General features: G+C 35.1%; 1 protein-coding gene across 1 annotated transcript in view; it reads left to right on the plus strand.

Annotated features, from left to right (window-relative positions):
- Window positions 1–14,544: 14,544 nt before the first annotated feature.
- LOC129219078 (ubiquitin carboxyl-terminal hydrolase 20-like) overlaps window positions 14,545–16,647 on the plus strand; it is a 48,852-nt gene continuing 46,749 nt past the window's right edge. Inside the window, exon 1 of the mRNA XM_054853397.1 lies at window positions 14,545–14,628. Coding sequence (XP_054709372.1) covers window positions 14,545–14,628 — 84 coding nt within the window. The remainder of the gene's footprint in view (window positions 14,629–16,647) is intronic.

Below are 16,647 nucleotides of genomic sequence, written 5' to 3' on the forward strand. Positions count from 1 at the left end.
GAAAGTAACATTTTAAATGCGGTGGCGGTCCTTGAATCGTTTGCTAATGCCTTTTGTTCTTCTTGTCGCTACGCAATGAACTTCGGTACCCTATTTGCTTTTAGCCTTTAATTCTCTGATGTAGTAAAAAATAGGGTTCCCATTTGAAAATTCAGAGTTTGTGCTCATTTTACTTCAAAAATAGTCCCTTATCATAATTTCATTTAAGTAGTTTAAACGAAGACTTTAATCCATGTCAGTCAACATCTTGCTTTCTTTCCCAGCACGTATAACTGTCAAAGAATTAAAAGTGTTTCGTTTTTATTTTCCATGATTGTACATGTTTCTTCCTCCGCAATATCAATGCTTAATGAATCAACTTAGCCTTAGTCATTGGTTGTGCAAAGTTACATGTCACTTTACATAGCTTTCACCCTTTTCTAATTGCATCCCCCCCCCCTCCCCCTCTTTCAGAAAAACGAAGTTTATTCACCAAATAAAAAATATTAAATAAAAACAAATATCCCGACTGCGTAAAAACCAAAAAAACTAAAAAGAAAAATGCATAAGCCCAGTAGTTTAGAATGTTATTAAGTACTACTGAATAACTACACCGTTGAAATAGTTTTATAACCGTACATAGATAAGACAAATCATAAATTCAAAAGCAGAGTAGAAGGATTGTACTGAAGGGTTTTTTCTGTTTTTATTTACTAATTATTTTGTATTTTACCCTTTAGTTAATTTTCATTGACTTAGTTATGATCATTAGACGGCAAATGTCGCAATCTTGTCATTTTATTAAGAAAGTTTATATCGTAAGGATTAATAAGTAACTTGCGGTGGTCTAAACTACTGATTATTAGTCCCTCTAGGAACCTTACTCGGCTTAAAGCTACATATGCTTGACCTTCGACAAATTTGCGCGAACTTAAGTCAAACGCAGCACAGCTATATAAACAGCTTGATTTCGCGCCTCATGATGATCGCGACTCACGATGACGCGAAATCAGAAATGTCGTCAGTCAAATCTTTCTCGCAAAACTAAAAAATCCTCTCAAGAAAGTACACGTCACGAAACTCAAGGCAAAAACAAATGCAACATATGTTAGAGATGAAAATCGAATTAGTTGACTTTCTTTCTTTTGGTGCTTATTGCCCGGGTTTATTTTGATGAGGACTACAATCTGAGTGTCTTGCCTTCGTTACGCATAATATATTTTTATTACACTACAGAATATATATAAAAAACACATGAAAGAATTTACATCAGAAAGGGGGGAAAGTACATCCCGAGCGAGGGTCTCTTGATCCACCGCCTCAAGTGAGAGAAGCAATCGCTTAGACCAATCTGCCATTGAGACCCTGATTAGTAGACTTGGTACACTGTTAAAAATTTTCCGGAAAATTTACGGTAATTGTTACTGGCATCCATGTTGCCAGTAACTATTACCGTAAAAATCAAATGTTACTGTAAAATTTTACGGTTTCCTCGGTAGGCCACAGCAACCAGTTGGCGCTGGGATCGCTTATTTCTCCGGTATAAATTACCGTAAAAATCAGCGATGCGTCGGCGATGCAATTTTACAGTAACAATTACCAGAAAATCTTCCTGAATTTTTAACAGTGTAAACAAAAAAATTGAGGCAGCGAAAACTACCTGCATTTGTCACACGCAGGTAGCGTGCGGCACAGTGTGCAACATCCAACGTGCGCCGATCTGACAAAATGGCAACTGGTTTTTGAAATGGTACTTTCGATTACTGTCATGTATTTAATGACACTCCCAAGGTTAAGACAAATCGATTGACGTAAGAATTACCAAAATTGGCAAGGCCTGTAGAACTCCACATAGGAACAGACATACATACATAACCTGATAAACACATTACCCTCCTTGGAGTCGCGCACGCGCAATCGGGTAAAAAGCATTCTAAAAGTATAAGCGTACAATGTACACGTCTTACGAATGTGTATGATTTTTTTTTTTTTTTTTTTTTCAACTTTTTCCACCGATGTACTATTCTTCCCTTTATTATTTATGTGTTCATATTTTAGTTTACATACGGTCGATTCCGGTTAATAGGACTATATTGGGACGGGACCAATTTGGTTCTAATAACCGGCTGTTCCGATTATTAGAACCAAAGTGTCTAAGACAGGACCTGTGTAGCTTGACCGAACATGCTATACACAAAAGATAATTCAAATATGATTATTGTGAGCCCCATGTGTATGGTGAACACACAAAAAAGAAACATTGCTGTTTACGAAATTTTTCTATTTAAAAAAAAAATATTAAAGCGAATAACCTTTTTTCACTCGTCCCAGACCGATACGGTTTTAGTCATTTCTTCCAATCACTATAGATTCAATTCAACTACCATAAATAACTAAAAATGTGATAAAGTAAAAATAAGTGCTAAAATTACTAATCGGTAATTAAAATTTTTCCAATGAAATATAAATTGCGTATTTTACAACTAAATTGAAGAAATTTGAAATTTCACTGAAATTTTGATTTCTGTTTCAGCAGTGCTGTCATATGAAATGGGAGAATTTCGGTAACCATTTTTTTCTGAAAATATTGCTGGATTTAATTGTAAGTTACAAGGAACCATTACTAATTTTTATTGCTATTAAGTTCGTTGACCTCCTTGAATCTAGCTTCAAGTGGGAGATGTTTAATTTTTTTCCACTTTCTCATGGTTCCTTGAACAGATTAAACAAATTTTTGGTCCCAATAAGCGAATAATATCAGGCTTGTGCAATGGAATTTGTTTTGGATCTTTAAGGTTTGGTGCAAATAAGCAGCTGGTCCGATTTACAGGTGGTCCAATTAACAGGTGGTCCAACTAAGCGGATTCCACTGTATCTTTAGAAGCTGAATTCACTCTTGACTGCAGTATTTGAAATTCAAGTTTGTCTGAATTGCACTTACACTATGTAAGAAGGTATTCTTTCAGCATCTTAATTCAATTACATTCGAATTTTTGACTGTATTAAAGACAATGATTGTGGAAGGGGCGAAACAGAATGAAATGAAGAATAGCTCGTAAATGTAACTTTCTGATCAGTTGGAAGGGAGGGGGGAGGAATGAGTGTTACTTCATTTTGTCCGCAATATTAGTGAACAAACATTTTCGTACAACTCAAATTCGCTAAGTTCATTGCGGATATTACTCACAAAACGTAAAACGCTTTTTTCTCGGAATACCACGATCGTAAAATGTTGATAAAAATGATAGATATGAGATTGGAGCTTTTTGAGAATTTGCAGAGTCATGCACTACATACTTGATAATGTTTGATTAATGATTTCACACTTGTTCTACACTGCGCTTCTGTCAACATGCGTATCAAAAAATTATACATCTTATTAGCAATGAAAGAAATAATTATGTTTACAAACAAGCAAAACTTGACTTTGTAAACTTGGCATGTACTTTGGTTATGCGTTTTTTCAATATGTGTATTAAACAGAGCAAGAGTCATTTTGGTGCCGGAGTATTTGGAACTGATTTCGTATAAATTTGGTGCGCATAAATCAAATATAACGTTAGTTTTTGCCATGAAGCTCAACTTTCTAAATTATAAAATTTTAGTTAAATATACGGGACGCGGGTTTTGTTAGGGAGATATATTCCCATCTCATTTTCAGCACTGTGCCATAGACTTTTGAACCAGAATTTCTCCTAAATTTTATTCGCAAACGTTTTGACTTTCGAAGCTTTATGCCATGAAATAACACTTAGTAAACAAAAAAAAAAAAAAAATGAAACTGAGATTTAGGTACAAAACAAGCAGTAATCGTCCGCTATATGAAGTGAACTGATTTTACCAACATCCTTACCAGTAACATAAGTAAGTTTCAATGGCAACATAAATACTGTTTTTATGCATCTAACGTGGAGTTGGGAACCAGCGATCCGTGCAGGGCAATTAAAATTTTGCAAAATAGACGAGTCACAGGTATTTTTAAGTTTTGATAGACAAAACATCCCGTTTCCTTTACCCTGTTTACTGCTGTTGAGCGACATTCCAGTCCGGTCATTTTACTGTAAAAAAGTAAAAATTACAAAATCATTAACTTCAAGCACTTTCTCAAATAATTTTTTTTTTTAGTATATCTAACTGCTTCAAAATAAAAATATTTTGCAATGACGTATCGTTTCTTTTTTTTTTTTTTTTTTTTTCCTTTTACCTTTCCATTATTTCAGCAATACGTGAATTAAATCCTACATTCATGTTGTAATTCCATTATTTTTCCTAAAAGTTTATTTTACCTTTGAGCAAAAAAAGTAAAATAAGAAATAACAGCGTCAAATAGAACGAATTGATAACTGCAGACATGTGTTTTCGGCGTTATAAGGAAGACCTTTTTCAATGCAAAAGAAATCTGCTTATGAAATGAAAGCTCATTTCTTTTGCATTGAAAAGGCGTTCCTTGTACAGGCGCGGATCCAGGATTTGTCTCTGGAGGGGGCAATTTTTTCCCAATTTTGGCGCCCCCACCCACCTGGCGCCCCCCCCCCCCGGGCCAAATGAATTCACGAGGAGGAAAAATCACATTTTTGTTTGTTATCCACATCGTCTTTACTTTTGAACATTCAGCCATTTTTTTCGTTAGGGGAAAAAAATACAATAAAACCGCTCTAATGCAGACACTAACGGGACAATATTTTTTGCCCTCAATAGAGGGGTGTCCGCAGGACAGGGGTTTAATAATGTTGCTTGCCTTGGAATCGGGGAATTACAAATTGTCCGCATAAGAGGGGTGTCCGCACTTGAGGGGTGACCGTTAAGAGGGGTTTTACTGTATTTAGTAAAAATGCATTGCCACTGCAAGCGAAAAAAAGTTTAAATAAACTAAGGGTGCATAATACGATTGTGTGTGTAGGACATAATACGATTGTATAGTGGAGTTTCCCAGAACGAGTGACACCTCGGATGTTAATTTGTGCCCCCCCCCCCCCCCAACTCGCCCAGCCACAAAAAAAAAAAAAAAAATTAGAACAAGGTATTGCGATTTATTATTGCAATAAAGGTAATTGATGCGCATAACGTTTTCAATGTAAACAATTGTTAAAGTATAGCCTTAATAACAAAATGCAAAAATGCAAGCGCGGATGCGAGGGAGAGGCGATAGGGGTAGTCCTTTGAGGGACTGTCCACCCGCCATAAACGCAATTTCAGTCGATTTTCGATGAAGTTACGGAAGGGGTAATGGGGATTCTTCAAAGATGTTTTAAAAATTGTAGTCTTAAAAATGCGATTGCACTCTATCGTTATGGACATAAGGGAAAGTAGAGGATTCAGAACTCTCTTCGGAAAGTTGAAGTTCGAAAAAAAGCAGGTGCACAACTTGAAAATTTTTTTTTTTTTCATTTAAAAGAGGGGAGGGGGGAGAGCATTTTTAAAAATTTTCCCTCAGACGTATAGTATATGTAATATATACACACACATACAAAAACTAACAGGACCGTTCGGAGGTCAAAACTGGGAGATGATCTTTGGTTATGTTAAAGGAAGCAACTGTTCGGGAATGTTTTGGAAATTTATGTCGAAAAACGGGATTATAGAATGCATTTGTGGACGTTAAAGAAAGAACTGGGGTTCAGGAAATGTCGCCTATGCGAATAGACTACTATCAAACGGTAAAAAACACACTAGAATACCCAGAATTCTTGAACTACTAGAATACCGATTTTTTTAGTCGATTTACAACACTCACCCCAATGTTTCAAAATTGAAGCTCCAAAACGAAATTTTTGACAATTTGAAGATATTAAGGAGAGGAGAGTTCCGCGGGGGGGAGGGGTGCTCTCCTCTGGAAGTTTTTTGAAAGTCCTTAAAACAAAGGTTTTAGACTTTCTTCAATGATGTTAGAGAAAAATTCAGAGGTTCGTCCCCTTAAAACTAGCGAAATTGCAGCTTTAAAAACACAATTTTCTTCATTCTTTATTGATATTAGAGGGTCGGATTTCGAAAGCCCCTTTCCAGGAACTTTTCGAAATTGAACTCTTAAAAATGCGGTTGTAGGCTATATTTGATAAGGTTAAGGGCCTGGTACTTTTTCGAAATTGACGATTCTAAATCGCTACTTAGACGATCTTCGGTACTGTTAAATGGCAAAGTGTTCGGGGCTCTTCCACCTGAATAATCTACAAAATTAAAGACCAGGAAACAAAATTTGAGATATCTGTAATAATTTTCGATGGGGGCTTGGGGGCTTCGCACACAGCATTGTTTTTTGTTTTTTGTTTTTTGTTTTTTTTCAGAAAAGAGGCGGAACAATTTAGCTGACCAAGAGTCTGCAACTGTTAAAGGCTTTTAACTTAAAGATTTCTTTTGAAAATAATTAAGGTTTTTTCCTAACATTTCTTTTTCTTGCTAAAACAACTTTTCTTTGTCTAAGACATGTTCATTTCTTCCTTTCAGTAAGAAAGAATGCTTCTGAAGAAAAAAAAATACAACTCAGCATTCTGGGGTAGGTAGGAGGCCTGTGGACCCCTCCGCTGGTTGCGCATAGGAAGAATGTAATTAAAGACAAGACTGTCTTGATGATATTAGGGAAAATGAGTTGTTCGGCGTCCTACTTCCAGATATTTTTCAAAACTTAAGTCATAAAAACGCTATTGTAAATTATCTTTCGTAATGTTCATGTGCACTTTTTTCAAATAGTTTCATGAACGCAATTTCAGACGATCTTCGATGATGCTTCGCAAAGAGAGGTTAGGCTCTCCCTTGGAAATTTTGTCGAAATTGAAATTCTAAAGAGTAATTGTAGTATCTCTTTGATGACGTTAGACGTTAGTGGAAAGGTTTGGATTTAGAACTTTCTCCCGAACATTTTTCGCAATTGAAATTTCAAAAACGCAATTTTTGACGATATTCGATGATGGCAGAGAGAGAAGAGGTTCACCCTTGTTCCGGACATTTTTAAAAACTAAAATCATAAATAAAAACACAATCGCAAGCCAGTTTTAACGATAGACGAAAAAATGGAATTCTGAAACTTTTCGAAAACCTCTCCCGAATTCCCGAGAATTCGGGGGAAAATCCCGAAATCTCTCTTCCCCGAAATTTTTTCGAAATTGAAGTCCCAAAAATGCGATTTTTGACGATCTTCGATGATGTTAGGAGGATGAAAGAGGGACTGCCCCCGCTAGGAGTTTCCTCCAGCGCAGTTTTTTTATAACTGAATGTTAAAACGCAATTTTAGGTGATCTTCGATAATAGTAAGTGAAAGGGGGTGGTTGGTCAGATGTGTCAGAAATGTTTCAGAATGGAAGACCTAAACCTTTGTTATTAACATGTGTAACCAGGATACGTAGTAAAGGTTGAATGATTAAAATCAATCGCTCCTCACTTGAAAAATTTCTGTATACGCTGTTGAGAATAGGCAATTCTCATGATATTGCGCCCCTAAGGAGACGCAGACGCGCCCCACTCTTCGCTGGTTGAGAAACGGTGAATGAAGTAAAAAAAAATTAAAATATCTTTCTTTTTCACCCAGTTTCAAAACTGCACCTAAATTTAGAGGGTCACTCATAAGATGCAGATATGCGCCCCCCAAGGGGGCGCGGTAGCGCCACAGATTGAGAATTGGTAAATGAACCAAATAAATTTTCCAAATGTCTCTCTTTTGTACCAAATTTCAAAACTTTTCCCCCTAAATTTAGAGCGAAAACTTTTAAGTTGCGAGTAGTGCGCCTCCTAGAGGGGCACGAAAGCGGCCCACTTCCCACAGGTTGAGAATCGGTGAAAGAGACAAATAAATTTTCCAAGTATCTTTCTTCTGTATCTAACTCCAAAACTTCCTCCCTAAACTTTAAAGGAAAACTGATTAGTTGCGGATATTGCGCCCCTTAGGGGAACGCGCACCACTTCCCACAGTTTGAAAACTGGTGACTGAACCAAATAACTTTTCTGAATGTCTTTCTTCTGTACCCAATTTCAAAACTTTCCCCAGAAATTTAGAGGAAAAACTTATAAGTTGCTAATATTGCGCCCCTAAAAGCGGCGTGGAAGCGCCCTACTTGCTATTGGTTTAGAACGGGTAAATGAGACAAATAAATGTTCTAAGTATCTTTCTTTTGTGCCTAATACCCCCCCCCCTATATTTAGAAGGAAAACTCATTAGTTGCGGATATTGCGACCCTAGGGGACGCGCCCTACTCCCCACACATTGAGAACTGGTGTATGAACCAAATAAATTTCCCAAATGTCTTTCTTTCGTTTGTACCCAATACCAAAATTTCCCCTACCAAATTCAGAAAGAAAGCTCATAACTTGCGGATATTGCGCCCCCTCGAAGGGCACGGGCGCTCCACTCAACACAGGTTGAGAACTGGTGAATGAGACAAATAAATTTTCCAACTGTCTTTCGTTCATTCTGTTTGGTATTAAATTGTTCGTCTGGGGGCGCCTTCGGCGCCCCCTTCCTACTGGCGCCCCTGATTTTTCCAGGGAGGGGCAATTGCCCCCATTGCCCCCCCCCCCCCTTTGTATCCGCGCCTGTCCTTATAACGCCGAAAACACATGTCAGCAGTAATCTGTAATTTGTGCTATTTGATGTTGTTATTTCTTATTTTACTTCGCATCTTTTAATATTCAATCATTGTATTTTTTGGCATCGTTTGTATTTTCATAAAATAATACATACATTTGAGAATGTACTTTCAAGCAATAGTTGAAAACTTTTCACCTAAATACGTGCGATTTTGGTGTATAAGAGGATGCTTTTCTGATACTATGAAAGCTCAAATTATTAATGAACGTTGAAAAATATTTGTTTACTTTTATAGGTTTTAAAAGTCGTTAATTCTGAGAATTCTTCAGTTAAAATCAGCGTAAAAATAGTTCTTTGCGCCTCTTCTTTTTTTATGCCTTTATGTACTTCGTGTGGATTGCAAAAATGCTCAAAATAAGGTGCAGAGTTAAAATATTGAAAGTTTGAATGGAAAAAAATTAAAAAATACGAAATCTAACTTTTTTACGGACTCTAGGTCCTCTAACTTGTATCACGGAAATGATCTCCATTGAGAATTATTACCAACACTAAACGTTTGACATTAGTACGACAAATATTAATTGAGATATAAAACGCAGCGTTTTGTGACTTACACCACTTTGCACTCGCAGTTAATAACATCTTTTTTTTTGGGGGGGGGGAGGATTTAACGGTTAACAAGGGTTTTATATTATATTTGTGCATAAAATGTGTTTCTTCAACTTGTGCGAGCTTTATAAGTGTTTTATAGTATCAAAGCGTAAAATTTGTATTTATTTTTTAATAGCAATGAAAAGAATATAGAAATATATTTTTTGTACTTCAACAACCTGTCATTCTTCTGAAAGGGCGATAATCTCCAATCTCATCCTCTGCACGGCCTCTTAAAATTTTAATTCCAATATTTCCTTGAGTTTTTTGTCGCCAAATGTTTCAAATTTTGTGCTTTGGAATTATTTTTCAATATGGAGATTAGTCCCCCAAATTATGAGTTAGGGGATCTCGGGTCCGTACAGAAAGTTAGATTTCGTATTTTTTTAATAAGTCTCTTTTTCCGCTTCAAACTTTCAATATCTAAACTGTTCACTTTATTTTGTCCATTTGTTTTGCATTCATTTTTTAGCGATCATTTTAGTTTGTAGTAATATTTGTAATTCTGTATTTTGTAATTGTGGTTTCGTTCTTCTTGTAAACTATGGATCAGCATCAAACTAAAAAACATCTCCCAAATTTCATTATCTACGCGTGTGTACGCACGAGCGTTTTTTTTTTTTTTTTTTTTTGCTTATTATTTAGTACTTAAGGGGTTCGCCAACTTCTTTCGGAGTTTGGAAGGGGTTCGCAAGGGGGAAAAGGTTGAGAACCGCTGTTCTAGATTATTTAGTGATAAAAAATGAAGCCCCACACAGTTTTTAAAGTTGCCTTTGTGATTTTGAAGAGGCTGAAAGGCTTGTTTTAATATAGAACATAGTTATTTTAATTATTTTTAAACTATTCCAATCAGCTCAGCTAGTCGAGAAAGACAATTTTCATGCCTTAGGAGGTTAGAGAGTTATTTTCAGAGCTTAATGGGCAAAAAAAAAAAAAAAAAAAAAAAAAACTTTTAACTGTACTGGCAAAAGAACACGACACTGGGCATAGATGGATTAGTAACAAGATTTCCTGCTCTTCTGGATTCGAAAAATCATGCATTAAAACTTTACTCAAAACAGGGGTGATTGTGAGTTCAAAAAAAAATACCTGAAAGTTTCAAAGCGAGACCGGGGGGGGGGGGGAGGGTAATCTTTGGCTTCTATTACTTAAGTGCATTTTTGCCATAGTATTAAATGGTTCTGAGTCAAAATATTGTGTGTACATTTGATTAAATTTTTAATGGGTTACAAAGTTACTTTTGAGCTGGTGTTATACAAGTTATCTTGACATTTGTCCATCTTAAGGGATAGGTGTTCATCTTATGGCTCTTGCAGGTATATTTGATGAGTATTATATAATTTTAAAAAAACTGCGGAGGTACGGAGATAAAAGTATAACAAAAAAAATATAATTCCGGTATTTTCGGACATTAAATTACCGGAAATACGTCTGAAAATACCGGAAATTCGGTAAAATACCGAAACACAATCACCCCTGTCAAAAGTAAAAACTGTCCAATTCAAGATGTTTTGTATATTAATTTATAGTAAAATTAATTAAAATTTTTGTCATAAAAATTTTAATTGCTTTTAATGACTACTTCCTGTTGGCAAATGTGGGTTTCGTTCCGTACTACGGCAATTCATATTTAAGAAACTCGACCCCCCAAATAAAATGCTGAAATGCCGCCCCTGAGTAGGCCCACACCACTTAGGGGCCCACGGTCCGAGAAACCAAAGAATCTTTTTAAAAATAAATAAAAACCCTATACTCAAATTTCAAAAATTGAAAATATTTTCAACAATACTATAAAAATCAGAATTAAAAGATATAACTGCTCAAAACTTTAAAATAATAATAGTAAAAAATAAAAAAATACGTCCCCCCCCCCCACCTCCCTCCCAAAATCCGGAAGAAAATTTAAATAAAGGTAGTTAATATTTGATTTTAGTTTGCTCGCACAAATAATTTCCAAATTTCTAGCTACAAAAAAATAAATAAATAAATTAATTAATTAATTAATTAATAATGATAATAATAATTTTAAAAAATGTTAGATCAGATATTGCCAAACTGGGTGCTGCAGATGACGGTTGCCGCGAAGTGTCCTTGGTAACAATATATATATATATAACTCTCTGGACTAGGATGCCATGAGAAAATTCTAACTCTTCAAAGGTTGTTAAAGTTTGGGAGCTCCACGTTAGAGGGCTCCAGGCAATGGTGTTCAGAAGGGATCAGGGGATCCGTACCCTTTACTCAAGAAAAAGATCGTGTCTTGGGAAAGAGAAGTTATTTTTACAAAAAGAAAACCAAACAAAGTTGGGGAAAAAAAATCTCAGTTCCTTCAAAAAAAAAAAAAATCTTTAAATAAAAAGTTTTTAACAGATGCAGATTATAGCTTACCAAGTGAAGTTCCCCTCTCTTTCTTTTACTCCCCCACCCCCCTTTTTTATCTGAAAAGAAGAGTATTAAAATGTTTCCATCCTTAACTCTCGTCCCCTGCAAAAAAATTTAAAAGAAGTTTTAGTTGTTCGGTTGGAGTAATAATGGACCTTGATATCCTAAAAACGCATTAGTTTCGGTGCTTTTCGGACATTAATTTCAAAACAGTTCTGGAGCAGGGTCCCCGAACCAACATTTTTTCACTGAGGTTACTACCAAAAATAATCTGCAAGTCTGCCTTTAAAATTTCAATTTTAAAAATTTTCGGAGGAAGATCTCTTTACCACTCCTTTATCTCTCAATGTCTCCAAAGAAAACCTGAAATTGCGTTTTACCTAGCAGGGGAGGATCCTGGAGATATTCCTTATCAAAAAATTGCCTAATGTTGGGGGAAAATCTGAATTACTACTGAAAATGACCATAAAATATTTTTTTTCAAAAGTTGCTGACTATTGATCTGGTAATTATTACGTCCAACACCTTACATTTCTTTCATCCCCCCCCCGTCTGTTCCATTTTTTTTTCTTTTTCCTAGTCGGTCTATAATTAAGAAAGTCTTCAAAATGCTAAGTCTTCGCAAGCCACCTCCATTCACCAAAGATATTAAAGAGCTTCTCAAGCCACGTTTTCAGGGCTTCAATGTCGAAAAATTTCCAGGGGACAATTACCAAAAGCCTTGCCTTCTAAAAACTTCGAAAATCGTTTAAGAATGCTTTTATAGGGCTTGAATTTTGAAAAAATAGTCGAATCTTTAACGTTACTAAATGTGGTCCACAACCGCGTTTTTAGACTGCAATTACGAAACAACTTCGGACGAAGGCCCGACTGCTCCCGTATTTAATCTGAAAATGAAAAAAGAAACTACTATTTCAAAAATTTAATGTGGAGAGCGTTACAATTCCTGCACTTAGTATCACTGAATATCTTTTTAAAAACTTCGCTTTGTAGGACTTCAATTTCGAAATAGTTTTTTGGGGAAAAACCCCAGAACCCCCGTGCCCGTAACATCATCGAAGTTTCAAAGTTAGTCTAAAACTGCGCCTTTTAGAATTTCAATTTAAAAAAAATTGAGCGGTGGGGTGATCGATTTAGCTTTATTCAAAAAAAAAAAAAAAAAAAATCGATCGGGGGATACTTCAAAAAGTCCCATTCTTCTCATTACCCTAACGTCAACAAATGTGGCCTATAATGGCGTGTTAAAGATTTCAATTTCTGAAAATTTCCGCAGAAGGCCCCCTCCCCCCGAATTTTCCCACCCCTTTGCCGTCACCAGAGAACGTCTAAATTACCTTTTTAGGACTACAATTTCAAAATTGTTTTTGAAAACTCCAGAACCCCCCCCCCCTGCCCGCAACATCATCGAAGTTTCGAAGTTAGTCTGAAACTACTTTTTAAAATTTTAATTTCGAAAAATTGAGCGGAGGGAGTGATCGATTCAGCTCCTTTATTATTATTATTATTTTTAACGATCGGGAGATACTTCAAAAAGTCCCATTCCTTTCATTACCCTAACTATAGTGGCTTCTAGGCACTATACCTTAACGTCAACAATTATAGCCTAAAGATTATAAAAAGATTTCCATTTCTGAAAATTTCTGCAGAAGGCCCCCTGAATTTTTCCTCCCCTTTGCGAAACCAGAGAACTTCTAAATTACGTTTTTAGGACTACAATTTCAAAAAATTTCCCGGGGGAGAACACCCGGATCTCCCCTCACCATTAGAAGCGAGAATTTTAATTTTTTAAAAGTGCCTTCCTAAAACACTTTTTTGGTTGTGTCATTGGGTGACAGTAGAAAGTCCTTGCTCCACCAGGAAAAAAAATACGAGAAGATCAGGGCACTGTTGCTCCTCCCCATCCAAAAAAAAATTGAAATTACAAAAAAAAAAAGCGAGGGAGAGGTTATATGGGCCCCCACCAAAATAAAATCGTACAAATATTAAAGCAGTTCAAAATAAACAGCAATCACTCTTTTTAAAAAACAGTTATTGGGGGGGGGGCAATCCAGTGGCCGGTTAGCGGCCCTAGGGATTTTTTGCAGGGGGGCTCAAAATTTATAAATTCGGGCCTGCGTACACAGCTTGAACGTCATGAAGTCCGAACTGACGAAACTCTGGCTCTTCCCACCTCGCCGGTATGTTATTATGCAGACTCATTGCATTTCAAGGGTACATTTAGAAAGAGGCACCGGTGCCACTGTAATAAGCGGTCGAAACGGTTGAGTCCCTAAATGAAATTGTATTGCGACTCGATCGTTTCCGAACGCTTGCGGAGGCACCGGTGCGATCGGTGTCTATTTCCCAATGTAGCCCAAGTACCTTCAGTGACGTCATGCGAATGTGGACCATTATTCGTCTTTTCCATTATTTATTATAATAGGTCCTCAGTGATGATCATGCTTTTATTTTGAAACTTTAAAAAGATACTTTTTTTTCCTAGGGAAGATAATGTTTTTGCTTCTATTATTTTTTATAAAGTTTGAGTCGTTTGACAAGCTGATGTTTTTTATTAGACAATGGTTTGAATTAGACATTTCTAAGTTGGCATCAACACAACAGGGCACTTTTGCGAGTGTTGTGATTGTGCAGTGAGTGGATTGAGATTCTCATGGAAAACTTATTCAAAGTGCTTGATAGAAGGTAATTTAAACTAATTCTTAAATGCTATCTTTATTTTATGCGAGTGTATAAGATTACTGCATCAATTCTAATTTAATTGCATGTGATCAATCGTAAGTTACTGTTTTGCCGAATACTGTAGGAACTTGTTCCGAGTAGTTTTTCCTCTTTCTAAGCTTTATACTTCATTTCTCTTGAAATTATTATTGTTTTCAATTTTCTCTTTAATGACATTTTTTTCTCCTTTTTTTACTGGTAATTTAAATTTTTCGTTGTTTATATTTATATAAAATATAAATTTTATTTGTGATTGACTACTTTGGTTTTCAGATTCATCGTTACTAAAGTACAGAAATATGACGCATAAATGTCATTCTACCTGTTCCCATATCGTGATTATTGGGGACTATACAAAGGAGGATATTATTGAAAAGCAACAGGTAAATCATTTTTAAAAAATATTATACATTTGTTCTCACATACATATGACAGTTCTCAATTATTTTTTTCTATTGTAGCTATTGTAGCTTCAAATTTTATAATACTAATTTCTTTTGCACTTTGTTTTGTCCTTGCAATCCTGATAGAAATTAAAAAATGTTTGCTTGTAGTATCGTTTTAAGAACAATAGTCAGAACAAGTTTTATAAGTGTTTAGTTCTAAGCTTTCCAAAGTTATATTTAGCTACCTTTTTTAGTGAATCTACTTCATTGATCGTAATTAAAAGATAAAACCTCAAAACATTTTTAAAAGTTTTTAAACTAAGTTTAAATTTTACTTAATGCTACTTGTCTTTCAGTTTGTTCTGAATTAAAAGGAGGTGAATATAAGAACATAACTTCTGTGTATTGGTTTTGTAAATCTGTACATATATTTTCCCCTTAGGTATTTATTCTTTCTTGCATTAAAGTGGACTAATAAGTTAAAAACACAAGTTGTTTTAATGTGAAAATTTGCTTAGCTGTCTTTAGTGTGCAACTACTTCACAAAAAGTGGTTTAATAGTGATCCATCTACAAAAAATATTTTTTTCTGTGCATATCTGTTCTGTAGAATTATTCTTAAATTTCAAAAATTTTTCTCTAATAAATTGTATTCTTATAATGATTGTGGTTTTAAGGTTATATTGTATAAAGATGGGTGGGAGAGAGAGAGATGGCTGCAGGGGACACTTAAATTTTATATGGAAAGTAAAAGATGTCCAGCTTTTTTTAATTACATTTTTTCTGGTGTTATTTCTAAATTTTACTGAAATTACGATCATTCAAGAAATCATGTTTAACCACTTTGCAGTTTTTGAAGAGATATCTCATCCATTTAACATGTAATTCTGGGACTGTCCAACCGCAAGGGGGGTTAAGATTCAGTATGTAGCCAACGCGCAGTTTGCACGCTATTTTTGGATTTGACTGATTGGAACAAATGAAGAGTGAACATGGTTAAAATCAAGCCCGGATTTACGTACCCGCAATGCATAGTTTCAATTAGCAATTCCTTAGTGGCATGGAAATCCATTTTTGCAGGGGCCCCCAAAATTTATAGATCTGGGTTTGGTTAAAATGATCTGGATATTTTATATTTTCGATGAAGATGTCATATACTAATCCCATTTCATGACATCCAAATTTTTGCACAACATTGAAATTATTTTTTTCGCTAATGAGGCAATTTTTTAAAACATTTCATCTCTGGGGAAACTAACCTATGTTTTGCGAACCGAATGCGTTTGCATGTTGGAATGCTTGTTTTTTTTTTTTTTTTTTTTTTTTTACCTCATAGGGTAGCTTATTTTGTATTTTTTCAAATTCAGTACTTGTGTTTTGATGTGTAAATATTAGAAAATGCCAGTTTCTTCAAACTTGACCGTTCATTAAAAGTAAAATCAAACGTGGGGTGTGTCTGTGTAAGGCGCCATTTTTTGATATTCTGTTGTGTTTTTGTTCTTGACATTAGTTCCTTATTTATTAGTAGTTTCAGGCTGAGTGTTTGGATTTAGACAATGAAAAGGTAAGTTCTTTTTTTTTAGAATTAAAAAAAAAAAAAAAAAATCTCACTTTTGAAATTCTTGGATGTTTTTACAAAATCTTGAGAGTTTTTCGTTGTTTTTAACTTTATTTTTAGTGCATGTAAATTTATTTTACAAAAATAGTATGACTATTTTATTCTAAAAGTTAATTCTTATGAATGTCAAGAATTATTCAGGGAAATTCCTCAATTTTTGCAATTGATTTAAGCATTTCAATGCATATTCTTAGAATGTTTTCATTTCCATAAATGTACATCCCTTTAGGTACTGAATAACTGAAAATAAGTTGACTCTAGCATTTTTTAAAAAATATGATGGTTTTATTTTATGTAAAATATAGTACAGTGGCTCCCAAAAGTGTTCGTACACCTACGATTTTCAATGAAATAGGCCATTATCCATTGGTTAGAATTAATATTTCGGAATAGGTATTT

The sequence above is a fragment of the Uloborus diversus genome, chromosome 3 (assembly GCF_026930045.1).
Source record: "Uloborus diversus isolate 005 chromosome 3, Udiv.v.3.1, whole genome shotgun sequence".
NCBI lineage: Eukaryota > Metazoa > Arthropoda > Arachnida > Araneae > Uloboridae > Uloborus > Uloborus diversus.